Raw genomic sequence first — 21,341 nt, 5'->3', positions numbered from 1 at the left:
GATGTCATTTTCTTGGCTTTTACACTGATGAGAGTGCGGGTGAAGGATGGCCTGAACAGTCCTGCAGTGAGATGAGCTGCTGTGGCTGCTTCTCTGACCTGCCCTAATGCTGCAGAGAGGGCAGTGTTGTCAAAACTGTCCTGCATCTTACACTGCACGTGATCAACAAGGACTGGTTATAAAGAATCAAAACACTACAGCATATAAGTTCAATTCATTCTTTATTTTTTTCTTGTATTAATCATTCATACTCCAGCATTTGTTTGCAGTATCTACACTTTGCTTTTCATATCACAGGTTTTTGATGCTCTCTTCCCCACAGGAACACCTGTAATAATCTCATTCCCGCTCTCCCCTCATTGGTATGAGTACAATTAAAGGCCCTTACCCACACACGTTTGGGAGATATTGCCTTCAGTGGGGATGGGAAAAAGTGATGGGAGAGAAATCCACATTTTAAGAAGGAAAAAAATGAAATGGTGAGTTACTGGTCATAGCTCTTTACTACATCACATACATGGCTCAAGACACTGCACACCATGGATCAAAGCCTTTAAATCAAGTGACATATTCTTCTACAAAATGATTTTTATGATGACCAAGATGAAGATCTGCTATAGAGACTGTAACACTTTTTAACCCCACAATAGCTAGAACGAGGTGAAATCAGAACTGATTCATTTAATTCAGCAAGTCCAGGGAAATGAAAGTAGTTACGACATTTAATTCAGTCTTTTGTTCACCATTTAGAAATCAAACCTATTCTTTTAGTTGCACAAAGACAAATTAAAATCTGAATAAATGACTTGGTGATTATACAAAATCAGTGTTTCCCCAAGTCACTGCAGTCTTTTGGGTCAACGGTGTGACAAAACTCCGACACCACAAGAGGAAGTTATTTTTACTAACACTTTACAGTTTAAAATAATAATTTTATCATGTCTTCTGCACTTGAACCATTCATCTTATTAAATAGGTGTGGACATAAGACCAAGGTCAAAAATTGAGAGTTTGAATTGGTAGAAAGGCTCGGTGTAGACCAGGGTTAGATCAGTAACAGACCAGTACTGGGATAGATGATATGCAAAAAGTGAAATTGTTCTTTACCTCACAGAAGAGCAAGTGCACAAAAGTTTGACTTGCAAGTAAAAGTCATTACCGGTATGTACCACACTCATAAAAGTCTACCATCAAATTCCTTTTCCAAAGAAAGGATGAACTCATCTTAAAATCATCTTAACTTCTGTACACAATTTGAATTAAAAAAGACATTGTATTTAACAATACTGTCTTTGTAAACCAATGGTACCAAATGAAATGAGCATAATAACTAAAAAATAAAACATAAATGTACAAAGTGAAAAAAAGGCAAATTTATCTATAATAGTGTCAATAAAATGCTAAAAATATAACTACGTTTCATGTTAAAAAGCATTGAAGAGGTTATGGTAAAAGAAATACCATCATCACCACCAGAGTTAATAAATGAAGGTATTCCCATGGGCTAAACAAATAATATCCTAAACTAGGAGCATGTTGGTAGTATACACAGTACACAGATTCTCTTTCCCACAAACATGCACAAGTCCGCACAGTTGCATTGACTTTCATTCATTGTGGACAGCTTACCCCAAACCTTAACCAGGACCTCAGAAATGACACTTTGCCATATTAGGACTGGCCTTTCGTCCAAATTAGGACTACTGGTCCCAACAAGGTCAGTGTTTATACCAGAAAGAGTCCCAAAGAGGTAACAAAAAACACACACATACACATACATACACCTTGTAACATTAGCCCCTCTTAGGGAGAGAACCTGCTGTATTCTCCTCAAGAAGACCCTTTGTTTTGGTACCTTTGCTTGTTTCCACTGAATCAAACAATGTCGGCACAATCCAGCCCCTGTGTGTGATTTTTAGATAGCATGCTGGTGTTCCAGAGTCAGAGGCATAACGTTTAATAAAACAGCATCAGCATCTGTCCCGCCTTGCTGGTTCTTCCTTTTAAAAGACATTGATTCAGCTCTGTGACTACGTTATCACTTAAAGATAGAACAACGGTACAAGCTGTGTAAAAGGGGCTATTGTGACATGAGGGCATTTACAGACCTAACTCAGAGTGGACAGCGTGTTATCAGTTGGTGGATGTGGAGCTGAGAAGAAGAGTTATCATCTAAGTTGCTGCTATACGAATGATGTCATCCTATTGATTAGTCATAGATTAAAGGCCCCATATTATAAAAGGTTGATGTTTTTGCACACACTTAATTTATCTGCCTCAGACTGAAAAAAAGGGGAATAATCTATAATTAAGGTGTGGCATGTTTCCTGTAGTTAGTCTGAATCTGAAGGTGCCACTTGTCGTTAGCCGCTCACATCACAGAATTTGCTCAGCGATTAGGCGTTTCCTGCTAAACATACCCCGGGTGTCTATGTTTACGTACAAGCTTAAAACTTTTCTTCCCATATATTTTATGGCACAAATTTTCAATCTTTAGCACTAATGGTTCACCTGGAAGAAGGATTTTATGCCAATTAAAAGCTTAAAATGAGTTCATTAAAAATCTCTGAGAGTTTTAAATGCAGGTAAATATGGGACCTTTAAAAATGTGTTTATCACAACTTTTTCAATAAATTGAGTTGTGCAATTATTACTTTAATGAACTGAATGAGTTTAATGAGTGATGTGTTATGTTTTGTGCAGACCAGGTCATGACATCTCGTCCTCTCCACCTCCTGATCACTCTGCTCAATCCAAGGGTTGTAACTGCACCCCAACACTCTTCCTTCATTTTCCTGGTTTTACTAGTTCAATCAACTGTAAGAATTAAACACTGAGGCCTTGAAGCTAATTCTCAGTGTTTAATTTTATGCTGTAACTAGAATGCTTGCCTCAATCGGGTCTTTCATCACACTAGTGTCAAACTGTTGACAAGATACATCAGGTTCTACATCCAACGAAATCACATGAGCCATCAAAAAAGGGACAAAAATACAATAAAGATAGATATGTAAAATACTGGTTCTTGTGTACCTAGGGCAAACTTGTACCACAGTGGCTCAACAGAAACAGGCCCACATGACAAGGCCATAATTTGGTCTTTTGGCATTTCACAAACAACCAAAAAGATATAGAGCCGCTAACAGAAACCCATCAAGTCAAAAGTAAGAGGTAACATATGGAATGACATTAAATGAGGATTATAATAATGATATAAAAGTAACATAGGTGGATAACTCAAAGTAACAATTTGATTTGTTCCACTAGCTTACAGGCAGAGGTGTAGTTAATCAGAAAAACCACACGAGGGAGCAACAGCACTAAATCTCAACCACAAACAGGCAAGAGGCAGACCATTTGCTGCTCTCTCATCACTCTTGGTTTCTGTGTTTTCATTATTAGCGTCAGTACCTGAATTGTACCATACAAGTTAATTTTACTCTACTCCTATCCTATGCTACATCCGTTCACCATCTTGCACCATTCCTGCTACATTATTCCAGCTCTCCACCCTCCAGTTAACCCCAACCATTGCTCCAACTTCTTGCTTCTTGCTTCCAACTCCCCCATTATTTTTAACGGAACTGCTCTAACATTTTACCATGCTTCCATTTAACTCTTTCTCTCAGTAAAGTAAACTCATTTTGCCCCATGTATTAGTACTGATTCATTCTCACATATTTAGTACCTAGCTGTTGAGTAGCTGAAACCACGAGTGCCCTCACTCTCCTACCGATTATTTATGTTTCTGCTTTTCCTCTCTGTGAAGATGCTTCCAACTCCAACTTCTGTTGATGTGCTTGCTTGAAAACTGTGAATTTTGGACAGACTTTGATAGGCATTGACAGGTGAACCCAACAGTGACTCAATCAACACCTTGAAAAGTGGTTACTTTTGCAAATATAATCAATGTCTTCTATAACCTGACATTTCCCCCTGCACCCATTTTAAGTGCTGGCAGAGAGAGAGAGAGCCTTTCTCAGTCCATGACCTCCTCTTCTCCTCCTCCTCCTCCTCCTGTTATTGTCATGGTGAGACCCACCTCTCTTACTCTACTCCTAGTTCACCCAACCACCCTTAACGGCTTCCCTCACTGATATCTCCTCTTCTCTGCTGGCCATTTATCCTTTCACTTTTCCATCAGTCCATCATCTTCTGTGATGCCCTGAGCTCGGAGCTCTTCCAGGACGTTGTCAAGGTGTCCGGGGTCGGGGAAGCCGTGGCCCGTCAGGTTGGAGCCAAACTCTGTCTTATGGTGGACCTTCAATGGGGAAGAGTTGTCTTTAGTTTCACTGACGGTAAATTTAACATGCATGTATCACATGCAACACTCAAGTCATTCTTAAGTTACAGTCTAATCTTAGTGAGTATGTACCTCGTTCCAGATGACAGTGTCAGACTCTCCTGTAGTGCTTGACGTACCAACCGAGAAGATCAATCTGCGGTCCCATGCTACCAGGAGCAGTCTCAGTACCTGGCAACAAGGATGAAAAGGTTCATACTGCATGGCTGTCTGTTAAAAAAAACCTACTGACACCAACTAACATCAGGCTTTTGTCTGCAATGGAAAAGTAGCTCTGGCACCGATTGGCATCGATATAAACACAATACTTAGGGGAACCTGCTAATTTTCCCCACTTTTTAGTCTGCTGTGACTTTCAGAAACAGACATGGTGCTTTTGAAAACAGAAACACTGCTCTGGAGTGAAACAGTACAGCCCTGAAATAGGTTACATAAGCACACTATTGGCAAATGAAGTGTCGCACATGAAGCCTCCGACACTTTTACAGATCCTGGGGTTGGGTCCATTTTACCAGTTTGCCCATTGGTTTGCAATTTGGGCTTAACAGTGATTTAAAATACAGCGTATGCCTGATCATTTAGATGACAAAAGGGTATAATAATAGATGGTGGACTAAATTTACCTTGCGTCCTTTCTCGCTGTCTGGGAGGTAGCAGTGTCGAGGAAAGCCTCTGGCTGTGAAGGGCTTCCCTGGGTTTGGATGCTCTGGTCCCTGAGAGGAGAGCGGTGGGGGTCAGTATGGATTTGTGATGATTGACCCAACTAACAATGAGATATAGAATAAAACAAATACTACTGTCAGACCAGTTCTTTTCATGTACCTGAATGCCTGGTGGGATGTTGTAGATAATGCGTATTGTTTTGCAGTCAGAGTGCCCTGGCAGAGAATGAGGGATGACGTGGTACTCCATCTTCCCTGCCGGCTGGTTGCCCGTCTTTACGCCGTAGATGGTTTTACACGTGGGACACTGAAGACTGAATAAAAGAGATTGATTATAGTTGTTATTTGAATAGAACGTGTGAAGCAATTGAAAAAGGGGGTGTTAATATATCTCTAACCTACCTGCCATCCTTGTTGCCATTATTATACATGGCCACCAGACACTGGAAATGGTACTGGTGTCCACACTGTGCTAGTCGCCCAACTGAATCTGCCCTGGAAACAGGCCCCACTCCTGGACCTTTGTATCCAGATGGACCCCCCAGTGGCTCCATACAAATGGTACAATCCTAGCAAAAGGGAGGAATTGTAAATAAAAGGAAACACCCCCACATTAAAGTCTGTCTCAGCGCTGCATCTCATTTATATATAGACACATACACAAACACAATCATACCTCCTCTGGTGGACTTTTTACTTTCTGCAGGTATTTCTTTACCACCTCCTCTGGAGTTTTACCTGCAGACAAAGAGGAGAGAGAACAAAGAGGAATGATGAATGAATGAAACGTAAGTCTGGGCTGTTAACCAGTGTGACACCATATTCTCATATTGATAGAACTGCTCCCTTGCTGAGCATTAGGGGAAGGTAATAAACTGAGAAAACAACTGTTGAAGTCTCTCTGTCATCACATTCAGGATGACAGCCAGTCAAGGACAGAGACAGAGAAATGTAATGCTCACCCTTGCGAGCTTGTTTCTTGGTGGTCTTCCTGCAGCAGTGTCCTAAGCCCGGCACTGGTTTGATGTCACTCTTACTGACAGGTGGAGGATGCAGCACAAGTTTGGGAGGCCTAGTGAGGCACACAGGCAGAGCAGCAGCACTCATCAAAATTCCTGTGATCCCTGCAACACAAAAGGGGAAAAAAATGATTTAGAGGAGTAACATGCAATGATTTTTAGGGTTTAAATCAGAAATCCGGTCTGGTTTCTTGTAAAACTCTGTCCTTCCAGGCCCCCGGTAGGTGAGTGTGTCCTTACCGGCCAGTGCAGGGTGAACGGGACTGGATCCACTAAGGTTCTTCACTGGGACGGTGGGCACACTGCAACAGAAACAGACAGAAAACTGTTTAGTTAAGTGTGTTTCAACACTTCCTCCCTGACCTCATACGACTGTCTGATCAGACATAAAAAGGTTTGGGGGAATGTTTGCGACTACGTGGTTACTCACTTTGAAAAACTGATGACTGTCATTCTTAAAGCGAGAGGTCACGATTAAGAAAACAAAGATTCAAACAAACAAAAGACAACAGTCAAACGATATCAGCAGGAGAGATTACGATCCTTTGTGCGTCTGTGCCCGTTTTCTGAAGAAAACTTCAAAGGTTTGTTGAAAAAAAAAAAAAAAAAAGCAGCTCAGTTATCCTTTTGTTCTCTCTTCTGTTATGTATCTGTCCTTCTACCTTTCCTTTTCTTCTCTGGCTCCTCGTCTGACACTGTACTGCTTTTCTTGTCGGCTAGAGCGCAGATGAATGACTACGCTGCGCTCGTCCGTGTGTGTACGTTTATGGGAGCTAATCCACGGAGTTTCCATCTGCTCACTGAGCTCAAAGAGATGTACGTCACACAGATGCTTTCTCGGGGATTACCTGCTTCATCACAAAGCCCATCATCATCACCGTCATAATCTTTAACTGACATATACACACACGTCATGCATACAGACTCAGATCATTGGCTTTTAATAAAACTGGATTGGGATTCCTCGACATAGTCATCTGCATATCTGTTTAGATAGTTGAGCTTTATTCTAAGGAGATATAATAACTACTCCAGCTCTTACTCCATTGTATAGGAAATAGCTGCTGAAGAAAAGGTATGAACACATTTGCTCATGATAACCAACTCTTGAGTCCAAGAGTATGTATCAGTGTTTGCAGCTATCCATTTAGTACAGAAAGCAATCGCTCCCACTAACAGACTGGCATCGTCAGTACTGCAGATTTTACATGAGGGCAGGGAGCGGTGATGATCTGTTGTTTCCTGTTGTTGGGTTAGCTTTAACAGGCTTTCTGTCAGTGCGCTAAGCTGCTTTCACTTAACCTCACTCAGTGACACATGACAAAACACTAGTGAATGACTCACCGAGCTGTGTGTGTGCGTAAGTCTGCGTTAAGTGTGGATGATGGAGAGTAAATGAGGAAAAGTGTGTGTGAAATAAGGCGCTACTTCAGTGCCCCGGAGAGGGAAAAAAACAGAGCCAAGTGTGAGTAATAAAACAGTAAACATACAGAGTGAAGGGCAAACAAACAAACACACTCTCTAATGATATGTCACCAGATAATACTGATCCACTGTAATGTTTCCAAAACACACTTTAACTGAAGTTCTATCGCATCGCAGCGTGACGGTAGATTGGCCTTCCCATGAAACGGCACTTTACTTTGGCACTACACTGAACTACTGTATTCCTGGGTCGTGGGCCTGCTGGTGCGTTAGAACAGAACCAACACAAATATTCAACATGAAGTGAACTTTTAAAATGATCCTGGATTGTTTTTGTTGGGCGCTTTTAAAAAGGTCGACCGTCACTCTCGGTCAGCCCTCCTGATTCTATTCCCTTTGATAGAACGACAATACATACACACAAAGAGACCAAAACCATAGACCGCAGCAGATGGTGATCTGCTGCAGAGGAGGACAAAGTCCACAGCTCCATTACTTGGATCCAAGATTTTTAGAGAGGAAAAAAGAGAGGGGGCGGGTGCTAGGGTAAAATTCAACAAAGGGATACATAGATACAGAAAGTATAACTCTGCCGTGTCTAATGGGACATAACAATCTCACAACCAATCACCGGAAAACAACAACACAACAACTGCACAGTGATAGTGGGTGGCTAAATGTGGTTGTTGTTGTCACACCTTAATCATATCAAATTTCCATCTACGTTTATCAGATTAGTCCTCAAACCTTGCTCTGTAGTAGAGCAGCTCTGCTGTCGTATGCAGTCAAAGTAGTTTAAGATCTTAAACATGTCATAGAGATTTATTTATGACAACCACTGACGGATGGACACATCCCCCCGTTATAAATAGGCTGCCTGTGATGATAGATGAGAAACGCTTATATTAGAACTGTTGCCGGAGCGAGTCAATGAGTGACGGTGATCCCACACACACACACACACACACACTAATCACCTGTTGCAAATAACTGGGGTGTATTAATAATTAATAGGCTGCTGTGTTAGCAGGGAAGTCTTTAGGTATGAGGGAGGGAAGCGTTGAGCCACGTCTGATCACGTATAAGCTTGATGCATTTGACTTTCCAGCTGCTCCACTGATGCTGGTGACACAAATAAACACACAGCTTGCCGTCATCTCACACAGCCTGGCTAATACGGCTGACCCACTAAATGGATCAGCTGTCTGTCACACAATTATTTCAATCTCAAATGCCCACTGATTAATCCTATTTTCATCATTATTGTAATATGAACGTATGTGCACTGAACCCACTGCAAAAGGCCATGAAAAACAAACTCGTAGTGGCGACAGCTAGTTGTAACTCTGTCATCACAACCACTGAGGCTAAAAAGGTAATTGGCCGGTTCTATAACATTTCAACACATAAAACCACCTTTCCATCGCCAATGTTTCACCCAAGCGTGGCATGCTAATGTTAAGCTAAAAGTGAATTGCCATGAACAAGCTAAAAGGAAAGTTTTCCATGTGTAGACTCCAGCTCCATTAGCCACAAACTTTTGTAAACTTACAGCTACAGACAGCAGCAGCAGAGGGAGGAGGATAGAGGAAATGACTGACCTTAGTCTGTCTTTTTCATTCAGCTTCACGCAATGTTTTCAGGCCAGGAATATCATTCAGTATATTGACATTTTACATTATTTCTCAGAGAGATATTACTGAGAGATGTATGGTTGCTTGTAGTGCTGCGGACATTATTGGGGCTGCTAAAGAAACTAAATGTTGTATATTCTGTTCTCCATTTACTTATGAAGAGTCTTTATGAGTGTCAATAAAGAATCAGATGTTCTTCTGCCTTGATGAGATGAGACAAACATAACATTAAATAGCCGAGCGCCCGATGAGAAAACCCCCACAGAGTGTCACTGCTGCAGCCTCAGCGTCACACAAAGACTGTGGGAAAGCCTGCAGTCACACTCAGCATGTCAACATTTGACTTGTCAGATGGAGCCTGGAAGCAGGTGTCAGCTTGGTGGGGACTGTGAGATTAGTAGCAAGGTGATAGTAGGAGACACAGGATGCGAATGAGCACACTTTAACGTTTGTTTACTTCCAAGTCATATAACATTGCAATATTAAACAGTGTTATCGCACATGGCATATTTTCTGCATATCTTGCAGGTCTTATACTGTCCCATACCAGTGTGCACCCACATACTGTACTGTATTATATAGCTTATGCTATGGTGTTAGCATCAGTGTGCATAGATGTAGTATGTGCAAAGTCAGAGGAGTTGTTTTGGATATGTAGGATTTTTCAGCTTAGTGTTAGGATTTATTTCTCCAACCAAAATGTGTCAATACCATAACTGACGATACCTACAATATTTTTTTCTTCAGATGGTTATGATGATTATTATAATCAACACTTAAGTTTTGTTGAATTAAAAAATGTTTTGTAATAAACAGGTTCTCCAGGGATAATATACTGAATTCTTAAGGTACTGAAAATGTAGGCCTACTACTTTAGTATCAGTATCAAAATTCAAAGTATTGCATTGGTGCCTAAAACAACAGAAACTAAAAATTGTTTAAAAGTTTACTTAAACTAATTATTCACAAGTTTCCTCAGGTACATAAGCATGTCAGTGTACATTTATTTGTAAAAACACAACTCCTAAGGGAGATGCAACAGGGGAGGAGCAGGAAACCAGGGACCAAGAAGAAGAAAAAGCCCGAGAGCTTTAAAAAAAGGAAGATCCCGGCCCTGCCTGGGGGGAACGGCCTGAATGGGACTCCAGTCTTTTGACCCCGTGTGACCTCAAACCCACCCTCCTACCCTCCGCCTGCTTCCCACCAGATCACACACTCCCCCAGCTTTGTCTCACACACTCCCTCCACCCCTCGTCCCTCTGCTCCTCCTATTCCCCCGGGGGCAAAGATGGACATCAGCTGGACTGATTTAGACACCAGACAATTACACACTCCCACACATTCTCACACACATATTGTCACAAACACATAAAGCCTCCCACACATGCACACGCACGCACACAGAGTTTTTCAAAGACAACTTCAAGCAGATTTCCTCTGCTTTTGTGAAAAAATTATTTCAGGAGACAAAGTGGTGAACAGGTTGTGGATTGTGTGTGACGCTTACTAAAAATTATTGCAAAATTTAAAATGCAAGCCCCAAGACTGGTGTGCATCGGTTTGAAGAAATAAGGACGGCTTACATTAAGCTGATGTAACATTTCATAATCATACTAGACCTGGGTGAAACTTGAGCAGACTTTTAAAAACATATTTGGAGGATGGAAGAAACAATGGTCCTGGTTGTGGTTTCTTGAAGCAGGCAGGCAAACACACACACAGACCAGCAGCAGTCAGCCTCCTCAGACACCAGATGACACAGGCGACTGTTTGGTCTGGCTGTCTGCTGGGTTTCTGTCACTTCCCCCTGAGGTTCACTCAATGTTTTTTTTCCTCCATCCTTCACTTTCTGTTATTGTTATGTTATTTGCGCTAAGAGTTTAAGAGAATGAACAACAACACAAGCCCACTAAGACAATGAAAATGATCATGTTTGTGGTGACTTCATTGATGAGACTAAAATACTACTCAAGTAACAATTGCATGATCGCATTCATTTGAACTGACCGCAATTATTTTGCATCAGCATTTCCATTCATCTGTATAAAAACAGCTGGATGAAACTAACAGAAATGTCGCATTTCCATTTCCATCACTATTTCCTTGTCATTGACATTTGACAAAACAGAAATGCAGTTTTTATTTATATGTTCCAAATTTTAATGCCCATAATTGGCACTCCTTCTTCATAAGGTGTATGTTGATTATTAAAGTATATTTGGGGCTTACACTATTATAGTGGCACCAGAGAAAGACAATGAAGTCGTTAATCGCAATTATTTGTATGGCAAATTAATTGTCAACTAAAATGTCATGATTGTGACAGCCCTACTCACGACTCTTATCTGTGATCTTTGTCCAGTCACATTCTCACTCTAATAATCAAAAATCAAATATTCAACAACATCCAAGGCTCCATTCTGCAACGTTTCCCATTATGTGAAGAAGCAGCAGAGAAGGTTTAGCCCCGTGTTGCCGTGCACCACCACACACAATTACAATGAAGCTGCAGTCTGCAACCTGTTGGTGAGCTGAACAGGTGGCAACACATTCTCACTGCACATTTCTGCTCCTCTTTCCTAATAAAGTCAGACGGTGCAGCCCACCTCCCCTTTAACCTCCACTCACTCATTTCCTTTTCCATAATCCCCCCCCCCCCACCCCACCGTGGAGAGAGCGAAGTCACATTCTTCTACGCAGCTCCCATTAAGATGGTCAATATTTACTTTTTTTTTTACGTGTGAGAGAGAAGGACAATGTGTGCTTGTGTGTTTGTTGCCCTGATTGCTTGCACCACTGTGTGATCTATCCACGACAGTTTGCTGACTCGTTTCTTTGTCTTGTACGCCCCCCCCCCCCCCCCCCCCCCCCCCGCCCCCCCCCTCGCCTCATTCCCATCAGCCCTCATCTCAGGCAGTGTCTGAGTCTGAGGCTCTCTACACACACACACACACACACACACACACACACACACCAGTGGAGGGAGGTGTGTGTGTGTGTGTGTGTGTGTGTGTGTGTGTGTGTGTGTGTGTGTGTGTGTGTGTGTGTGTGTGTGTGTGTGTGTGTGTGTGTGTGTGTGTCTGGGGGTAGCAACAATACTGACTGGACCAGCACCATTGTCTACTCTCCCCCACCTAAAAAAAAATATTCACATCATTAATATGCTGTTAGATCAGCAGGGTGATCTATATGATGGGGTTCTTCAGCACATGGCATAATACATATTCATAACCTACAGCAGTAATGCATGTTTATTAACTGGGATGGATTAAATAGCTTTACTCAAACATTAACCTTAGGCAATCCAGCTGTACATACACTGGGCTTTCACCTGGTCTTGCTCTGTTTCTGCTGCTGAGTGACCCGTCCAGAGGCACATTCCTCTGTCTGCATCACTCAACAAGTGATTCTCCTCTTCTTCCGTTTAAACTCTTTTTAACCACATGCTATTGCAGTCCAGCCATCTTAACATTGTGACGAAAGGAGTTTTTAAAAAAAATCCTGTGTTTGACATCTGGCAGCATCATCCACATAGGGAGAAACCTCACTGATGTTATTCTGTCTAATCTTAAAAACAGGACAAGATTTGAAAATAACTGAACATCACACAATAGAGAATTGATCTCATGGGGAAACAAATGTAGACATGGTACGCTGCTCAAGTTAACCTGAAGCCTAAGAACAAGGTCTAGGACCACATTGCTCTTCCGACTGTCAGAAGTTGAATCAAGGTTAAGGTCCAAAAATGGCTGCAGTCGGAGCCTGTCCTTCATACGGCCCAAACTTGGGTAATTCAACAAAGTTACTGTGGAGACGAAACAATGGAGCTCTGAGGGGCCCAGACTGCTGAGCCATGACAGAGGAGAAGAAAGGAGAGGAGCCAGGGAAGGATGTGGAGGGGGGCAGGGAACGACCGACATGGGGCGCAGGCCGGGTGGGGGTGGGTCGGACTACCAAGAAATCTACACCATCTCCATCTGACCTTGTTTTCGGCTCGAAGGTGATTATCTGTAAGAATCCCGTGTTTTGGCCTGCGGTGGTAAACTAAAACTGAAAGTGCATCACTTCCTGTTGCAGCAAGAGGCTTTTTTCACAGGGAAATGAAACAAACAGTGACTGTTTAAACCACCACATGGGAGAGAGCTTTCATGAAATGTCTTTATTCACTGTTGCATGAGATCATGGAAAGTCGGAAAATGTCACAATGAAACCTGGGTTTGTTCTTTCCAGTTATTGCAGTATACTTAGAAGAATCTATCCGAAGAAGTCGACTGGTTGCTGGAAGGTAGGTGATTAAAATCTGCCTCTGTGGGTAAATGACTCCCAGCAGTGCAGTAAGTCAGCACTTCCTGGGTTAAACTAAGGAGTTAACAAGAGTTTCAGGCCACGTTAGCGACTCTGGAGAGCTGCACTAAAACACAGGTGTCAGCAGACAGCATGCTAACACAGTAAAGGAAGTTTACCATGTTCATCATCTGAGATTAATAAATTACTTCCTGAGAAATCCACCACAGGGTCCCATCTTGTTTTGTTTGGGGGGCGGGGGGGGGGGGTGAAATAGTTCTGTAGTAATCAGAGTGGACGCTTCACTGAGCTGCTCTCTTCTCTTTGCACTGTGCATACCACTGACTGTATGCATAAAATAGTTTTAGAGAGAGGGAGGTGTTGCTGGGCTATGGCCTTCACACTTGCACCAATGGAATGTACATAAACACACACACACACACACACACACACACACACACACACACTTTACAGGAATCTGGCTAAACAGTTACAAGGTCAATTAACCATTTTTAAAGTTCAGTTTGGCCTCGCTTCAGTTTTTATTTTTAGATTTTTTGCGTTCTCGTTAAGCCACACACTTACTATCGCTTCAGTTTTATGGCCATCAGAAGAACCCACTGTCTGGCAGTTCACAACACACATAAATGGAGGATAGGCGTTACTGAATCTCACTGGCCTCAGTGTTTACGGTCAGTTAATCTGTCATCTTTAAATTAACAACATCACCTTCACCCCTTTTAAGAGCATTTTGCTGAGCGTACCCACTGTTGATTTACATGATACACCTGATCGGCTACAGAAAATTCCAACAAGGATGGACGTAAATCTGAAGAGTTGCATCTCTGAACCCGCATCACTCACAGTCAGTGCAGAGCAACAAGAACAACTAATTTCTTAACTACCGATCACCTGTCAAAGTAAATATGATGGCTGTATGTATGCATGTTGGTATTAATGCTGCATGAACATGCTTATACACGTACATGGGCAGCAACAAACACCATTTTGATGTTGTGCATTTGTCAAGAGTATTTTTCTCTGCAGGTCTGTACAGAATCAATATGACTACAACAGCACAGGCGTGAAAATACCCGAATAACAGTAATACCAATCAGTCAATACAGTGTGCTATGATTTGCATCTTGTTCTGAACAGTCAATAACAAAATATATTTGATTGACTGACTGATTTGTGTATGTGTCATTCACTTACCCTGATGCTATGAGTGCTCTGGACTGGGCCATTGCAATCCTCTGTAACGCTGGTCTGCTCAGCCCAGCTAAGCTGGATCTCTGTGGCAACGGGGCATGGCACACTGTTGCCGCTGACGACGGCATGCGTTGCGGCTTCATCACCGCCGGCGTAGGAGATGGCACTGGTGAAGGGGGTGTGGTCACATTGCTGGCAGGGGTAATCAATGTGCCAATGGGCACCGAGTCACTGGCCGAAGACGAGGAGTGCTTGGGTGGAACGGACGGAGGGTGATGATTCTGATTGGATGACGGAGGCTGGGGGGGTGGGAGGGATGGCGGGGGCGGCCTGGTGGAAGACGAGGAGATACCCAGAGAGGACGTGCAAGTGGTGAGGGCGGCCAGGGACTGAGCGAAGAGCTGGGCGTTCACTCTTGAGGAGGCAGTGTTTTTGGAGATAGCGAGGCCATGCGGCAGCGTCAGACAGTAGTTGGAGTTGGAGTTCTGCAGCTGTCCTCGTCCCAGAGTGGCTGATTTAGACGGACTTAGAGGTTTGGAGACTGAGTTCCTAGGCCGCTGCATGGTTTGTGAGCGTCTACCTAGAGTCTGTATCCCTGCAGCTCCTGCCCCTGCTCTTCCTGTATTGGTCTTCACACTAAGGACCAGCATGCACTGCTGGCAGGAACAAGGCTGGCCCAACCCAGAAGCTACTAAACCTCCATTAGGATAGCCTGAACTTCCAATCCCAATGGTGGCCCCGGACACTCCAACACCCAGCAGGGCTCCTGTTAGCCCTCCACTTGCTCCTACACCTTTAGGAACAGGGAGAGGGCCGGACACTAAAGGGTAGGCCAGGTCAGAACGCCTCTGGATCCTCCGACACCTCTGGCTCTGTCTGTTCACCTGCAGGAGCACACAGAGAAACATGCTTAAAAATGTTTTCAAGGTGCAGCCTGAACCTATGTATCACTTATTTATCATGATCGATTCTGTCAAACAAACCTGTGTCATGTTCTGGAAATCAATGAAGTAGCAGAAGCCGAGCGGTGTCAGGTCATGGCATTGCTGCTGGCGGCTGTGGGCACTCTCGATGGCTATGGTCACCTCCATGTCGTAAGGTGTCCATGTACCCGCATCGTTCTCCCACTCCCACTGCCAGCCCTGAGCTGGAGCTGAGGCTGGGTCATAGAAACTCCTCCGCACCGGACGGATGGTTCCTGAGAAAGAAATGAGAGGAAAAATAAAAACGTGCCTTTGTTCATTTCTCACTACTACTTCTTCACCACAGTTCTACAATGGTAAACTATAAGTACCTTTGCTGGATAGAAGGTACTTTGTGAAGCAGTTGGGAGGTGAGCCAGTAATTAACATATTAATGCCCAAAAAAACATGTGCAGAGCCAAAAGAAAAAGGATTAAAATCTCTCTCTCTCTAAAAGAAAAAGAGGAACGGAGTGGTCTTAGATTAGTGCTGGAAAAAGGAAAAATCTTCTAATTCAATACAATCTAAATCTGAATAATTCAATATTGGCTTCACCATAGGCACCAGTAAGTCTAAAAAGGGAAATATATGGTTGCATTTCAGATATAAAAACTATAGAGATCAAGAAGCTGGTGCAACATGTGCAAGAAAAAAACATTTTCACCTGTTGGTCCATTCTTAATGTGAACATGAATAGTTTTAATCAGGCGCCAGGTTGGTGGTTCATCACTTATATCCAACTAAAATTGGTGTGGCCTTTGAAATGAGCATCGACTCGAGACCCTGTGACAGTGTTGTAATGCTAATAGTCCTGGACTAGATTTTGGAAACCAGCAGCGATACTAAGCCCTGCCAGTATTGTAGCATACATTGTGTGTTTCTTTTAAATGACTGAAAGCCTAAGAACCTATTTGAAAAGTTGGTTCTGTAGTGTGATTTGTGTTGTGTAAGCTACAAATCATTTCATTATGTTACCGTACACTACTTCCAGATCAAAGTCTCCCCTTAGGAAGGCCGACACACAATGCCTTGTCTTCTCTGCCTGCAGTCCTATTGTGATGCATTGTGCTGTGATGGAAACCAATAACTTGACATGGATCACAATACCTAAAAAGATGTTGTGCAACACATCTAGCCTATATCGACAGACTTTGTTTCCAAACTTTCCATACAGTCCTGATTTATCATGCAGCGAAAATATGAGTTAGCTGAGCTTTCAAACACCTAGACCGCCTGCAGGAACAACAGAGACAGGGAAGGACTCTGAAAAAGGCCCTTGAAAATATGCTCATGCAAGAACTGCAACAACAACCGAGCCCCCTCTAACTAGATGCATGATTTTCATTAAAATACTTGGGTGACTGGGTAAACATATCCATTTAAATAGAGTCACGGAGGGAAGGGGGTTGTCAGTCATGTGATCCTGAGCCCTGCAGAGTGGCGAGTGAAATAGTTTAAGAGTACTCGATCTACTTCGCTCTTTACTTCACATTCGTATAGTCTTACGTTTCTGTTTTCACTTTTGTTCCAGTGCATCACTGCCATAGTACTGCTGGAAAATAAAACAAAACCCAAACTCAACTGAATAAATATTCAATAACACAAGTAACTAACCAGCACACAACAATGTCTCTCTGTATTCTAGTGGGACAGAGGGCTGGGGGGAGGGTCCCTAAACAAGCCAACCAGAAACTACCTCTGTCTCCAGGGGTAACGGGCTATTCAGGCAATGCCAGGACAAGGAGAGGGAGGTGTGTGTGTGTGTGTGTGTGTGTGTGTGTGTGTGTGTGTGTGTGTGTGTGTGTGTGTGTGTGTGTGTGTGTGTGTGTGTGTGTGTGTGTGTGTGTGTGTGTGTGTGTGTGTGTGTGTGTGTGTGTGTGTGTGTGTGTGTGTGTGTGTGTGTGTGCGTGCGCGCGTGTGTGCGTGCGCGCGCGCGTTTAGGGGTGGGGCATGGGCACACTAAAAGACGGGGCTCAGTGGTTATGGAGTTGTATTTGTTTGGTGGAGATAGAGAGAAAAGGGAATAATCAAACTGAGACATCACCACTTCATTGTTTCTGTAGTTGTACAATCATTCATATACTGCAGTAACATCTAAAAAGTAATCCCTGATGACGGCAGAGCACTTTGAAGGGCACTGCACAGATTACATCTCAAGACAGACAGATATGCAGAAATGATATAGTGAGGAAACGATTTTTAGTGCTTGTTGAAAGTATAAGTCCCTTCCTCTACTCTAAATCTGATGAATGAATCCAGCACAGCATGGAGCCCTCGACCCCCCTGTTTACTATGTGAATTGTAATTTTGCCCTCAAATTCCATTGTGTGAGAAAGGACTATGGCAGCTCCACACACGTGGCTGAGCTATGCAATCAATTTTTTTTTTTTGTCAACACACACCCCAACATAGAGAAAATGCTCTTGCGTGACAATAGAGAGAGCTATACGCAAAGGCTCACAAAAAGGTCTGTAAATGGCGATAAAGCAAGGGATACTTTAAGAAGAAATCCATGCCATCACAACCCTATTATACATATTACCTTATTTTATATTTGGCCAATATATATATATATATATATATATTTTTTTTACAAAACCTATTATTGAATTAACATTTTCCACAAGGTTTCCCCAAATTCCTGTCTTCTAGTTACACCTGCCATTCTGGTGGACTAAAAACATAAAATTGCATTCATGAAGTAATGAACAGCAAAAGATTATTGTAGCAAAGAAAAGTCCAGCCATGTTAATAAACATAATGAGTTTCATACAATAAGGTCTTTTAAAACAGAGTGGAGGGTTTGTGGTATCAGTGGATACAGGATGCAAAGATACCATGCGATGAAATATCAAGATTGTTACTTGGTAGAGAAGAAGTTATAAATAGGAGTTTATTCAGGGCTGGGTCACTCAGAAACAAGTGCTGCATGTCTGGCTATGGTCACTCTGGGTTAATGCTCTGATCAGACTGTAACTGTATGGTTGTGTAAGTGCAAGTGATAAAAAAAAAAAAGAAAAGACCAATGGTCAATGCTGTATCCATATAAAATAACAGTTCTTAGATAAAAAAAAAAAGAAGTTCCTAAATAAAAAGATAAAAATGAAACAATTGTCTTCATTTAAAGACGCACAGACGGCAGAAGTAAACATGGGGAGTGCAGGTAGCAGTCGGGGAAATTAAAGTGTGTGAAGTGCATGAGAAAGTGAGAGAGGACAAAGAGGCCTGAGGCAGGTGGAGAAAAAGACAGGCCATCTGGTCTTTATTGTTCTCTCTGCCACGGGACCCCCCACCCCCCACCCTCACCCAAAAAAAGCGCAAGAAAGACACACATACACACACACACACAGTCATACCTGACTCTCAAAGCTCCCTCAAATGCAAAACAAAACTTAGTGTCCTCGTGTTTGTGACTTTGTATCCGCCCCATCAGAGGAGTCACAACATTTTTTCCACACTGTCATATTTCTCTTCATCTCCATCCCGTTGAACTTCAAGTGAACCTCAGTCAAGGCATGTGAGCTAAAATTGCTGTTATTTTTGTAACAATTACTTACAGCACTTCTCCACAGTCGGCGTCCTCAAAAAACCCGGATTGCTCTCTAGTACATTTCCACTTACTCATTCCTCACCTTCATCCTCTGTGAATTGTTACTCATCACTTTTATCTTAACTATCCGACACTGTATGTGAGGGGCAAGTATGAATATTCAATAAGGGAAAGTGCAACAGGATGACGTAAAGAAGTGCACCAAATAAGTGATATAAGTGATACCTAGGCATGTACAGTATGGAGTGTTAAGGTGAAGAGGTGATGAATCTTCAAGAGATTCTTGAAGATAGAGAGGGACATCGAAATATTGAGAACCACAAACAGCGATCGCCTTGTGTGCAGTTTTGTTGGAGGAGCGGCGTGGCTGAGGAGGCTGAGTACAAGTAGGTAGGGTGATGGCCGAGAAGTCACTCTGAAGGCAAGCAAGTGGTTTGAAGTTGATTCAGACAGTCAGGGGCAGCCAGCGGAGATTAGAAAGCAGTGGAGTGATGTGCCCTTTGAGGCTGATGGAAGACCAGACATGCAGCTGCATTCTGGAGCAACCAGGAAGGTACTGCAGGTATTGTTGAAGTGAAGTTGGATGCCAATCAGCTTAGTGAGCTGCCGACTGGTTGCACATCCTCACAGATACTGTATAGGGGCTCAACATGTGAGGAGACGATTGCTATCTATCTATCTATCTATCTATCTATCTATCTATCTATCTATCTATACAAAAGGAATGGACTGAAAACACACAGCTGCACTGAGCATGGACTTTGCTTATTGGTCTCACACAGGTAGACTGGCTGGTCTTTCCCCCTGTAGGTCTAAACACACATGAGCTGGTACAACAGCAATAGTTTAGATTGATGTAGCATGATCTTACAGTTTTTCTCAGTCACTTTGGTGCTTTTCTCACATCATTATTAACATTTGCACAACAGTTCGTGCATTTCTCAAAACAATTAGTTCAAACTGCAAAACCTAGTGGATAACCTGCAAAAGTGGTAAAATGACAGTAATGTACAGTACATACACTGCCCCAACCCATATTACTGTAGTGTACACTACTGTAAAAGTGATTCCTACTTGTAAAATGCTGTAGTACAGTACCATGCTGTAAATATGGCAAATCTTTACTGTAAGTAGGTTGCTGTAATACACAAACATAAGCGTAATGCCTGACACAATGACAGTAATGCAGTGCTTAGTGCTTAAGTACTGTCCAAACCTGTTCTCCCTACCCTCCCTAAATGTTTGAATAATTGAATTTACAGTGGTTTTGCCAACATTCAAAATTAGTTTGACAGATTTTGACAACTAGTTCAACAATTTAGTATGTAATGACTCAAGCAATGAAATGAGGACTATAAGTTTTATAGGGAACGACTATTCAGCATTCATAAGTGTAGATCATTTTGACTGACATGACATAAGCAAATGATAATGTCATAAAACAGCAGAGAAATGTATGAAACTAAAGCAACTGATATATGCCCAAAAGCATTTGTAATTTGTTCAGAGGAATGAGAAATTGCTACCATGATGTGCACAAATGACTTAATGTTGTGGAGGTTGAACTAATAGTTATGAGAATGTTCATTCTGATCTGAGAAAAGCACCAAAGCGACGGAGAAAAACTGTAATTTAGCATAGCTGTTTGCATTTCAAGGCTGGCTGCATCCAGGGAAGTATACCATCTGAATTAGTAGCACAAAAAGGTTTGTTTTTTGGCGGACAGGAGCTTGTTCATACTCCCCTTCTGCCCAAAACTTTCCATCCAGCTCAGCTGTCAGGACCAAGTTTTGTCAAAAAAGATGCATTAAAAAAGATTGGTCTAAAAAGAATTACACTGTGGTTTAGTATTCGGGGTATAATTGATTACATAAAATGCCTAACTGTCTTTTTTGGTTAAAGAAATGGCAAATATGATATTTAGTACGTCATGGTTGGAAATCTAATATCAAACTGCCACCCCTGAGAGGCTCATCTTTCTGTTGCTGTCAGTCACATCAGCAGTGAAATGAGGAATTTACAGAGGTAGAAAAATACTGAAATAGAGAATAGAAAGACAGTAACAACTGTGAGGAATTGTTTTCTCAATGGTAAACAGAGGGTGTTAGTGAGGAGGAAGAGAGAATCCAAAGATAAAGTAGAAGATCAAATTATACAGAAGGTCGAGCTGACCTGGAGGGGCCGAGATAAAACCTCCTTCACACACTTCATCTTTTGATTTGTTTATCTTGGTCTCCGTCCTGCTGTCTGATGCCATCACTTCCTTCGCCGTCACTTCTCCCTTTGCCCT

General features: G+C 42.4%; 1 protein-coding gene across 2 annotated transcripts in view; it reads right to left on the bottom strand.

The window, feature by feature from the left end:
• Positions 1 to 343: 343 nt before the first annotated feature.
• LOC310990284 (E3 ubiquitin-protein ligase DTX4-like) overlaps positions 344 to 21,341 on the bottom strand; it is a 31,143-nt gene continuing 10,145 nt past the window's right edge. For both annotated transcript variants that reach the window (XM_083977602.1, XM_083977601.1), the window contains exons 3-12: positions 15,523 to 15,737; positions 14,543 to 15,423; positions 6,225 to 6,286; positions 5,928 to 6,089; positions 5,642 to 5,703; positions 5,368 to 5,534; positions 5,126 to 5,279; positions 4,927 to 5,016; positions 4,376 to 4,474; positions 344 to 4,261 (exon numbers count right to left, since the gene is read on the bottom strand). In XM_083977602.1, coding sequence (XP_083833728.1) covers positions 4,130 to 4,261; positions 4,376 to 4,474; positions 4,927 to 5,016; positions 5,126 to 5,279; positions 5,368 to 5,534; positions 5,642 to 5,703; positions 5,928 to 6,089; positions 6,225 to 6,286; positions 14,543 to 15,423; positions 15,523 to 15,737 — 2,024 coding nt within the window. In that variant the 3' untranslated portion in view covers positions 344 to 4,129. The remainder of the gene's footprint in view (positions 4,262 to 4,375; positions 4,475 to 4,926; positions 5,017 to 5,125; positions 5,280 to 5,367; positions 5,535 to 5,641; positions 5,704 to 5,927; positions 6,090 to 6,224; positions 6,287 to 14,542; positions 15,424 to 15,522; positions 15,738 to 21,341) is intronic.

The sequence above is a fragment of the Trachurus trachurus genome (genome assembly GCF_905171665.1).
Source record: "Trachurus trachurus genome assembly, chromosome: 1".
Classification (NCBI taxonomy): Eukaryota; Metazoa; Chordata; class Actinopteri; order Carangiformes; family Carangidae; genus Trachurus; species Trachurus trachurus.
Note: the sequence above shows the minus strand (reverse complement) of the source record. Positions and strands in the feature narration are given on the sequence as shown.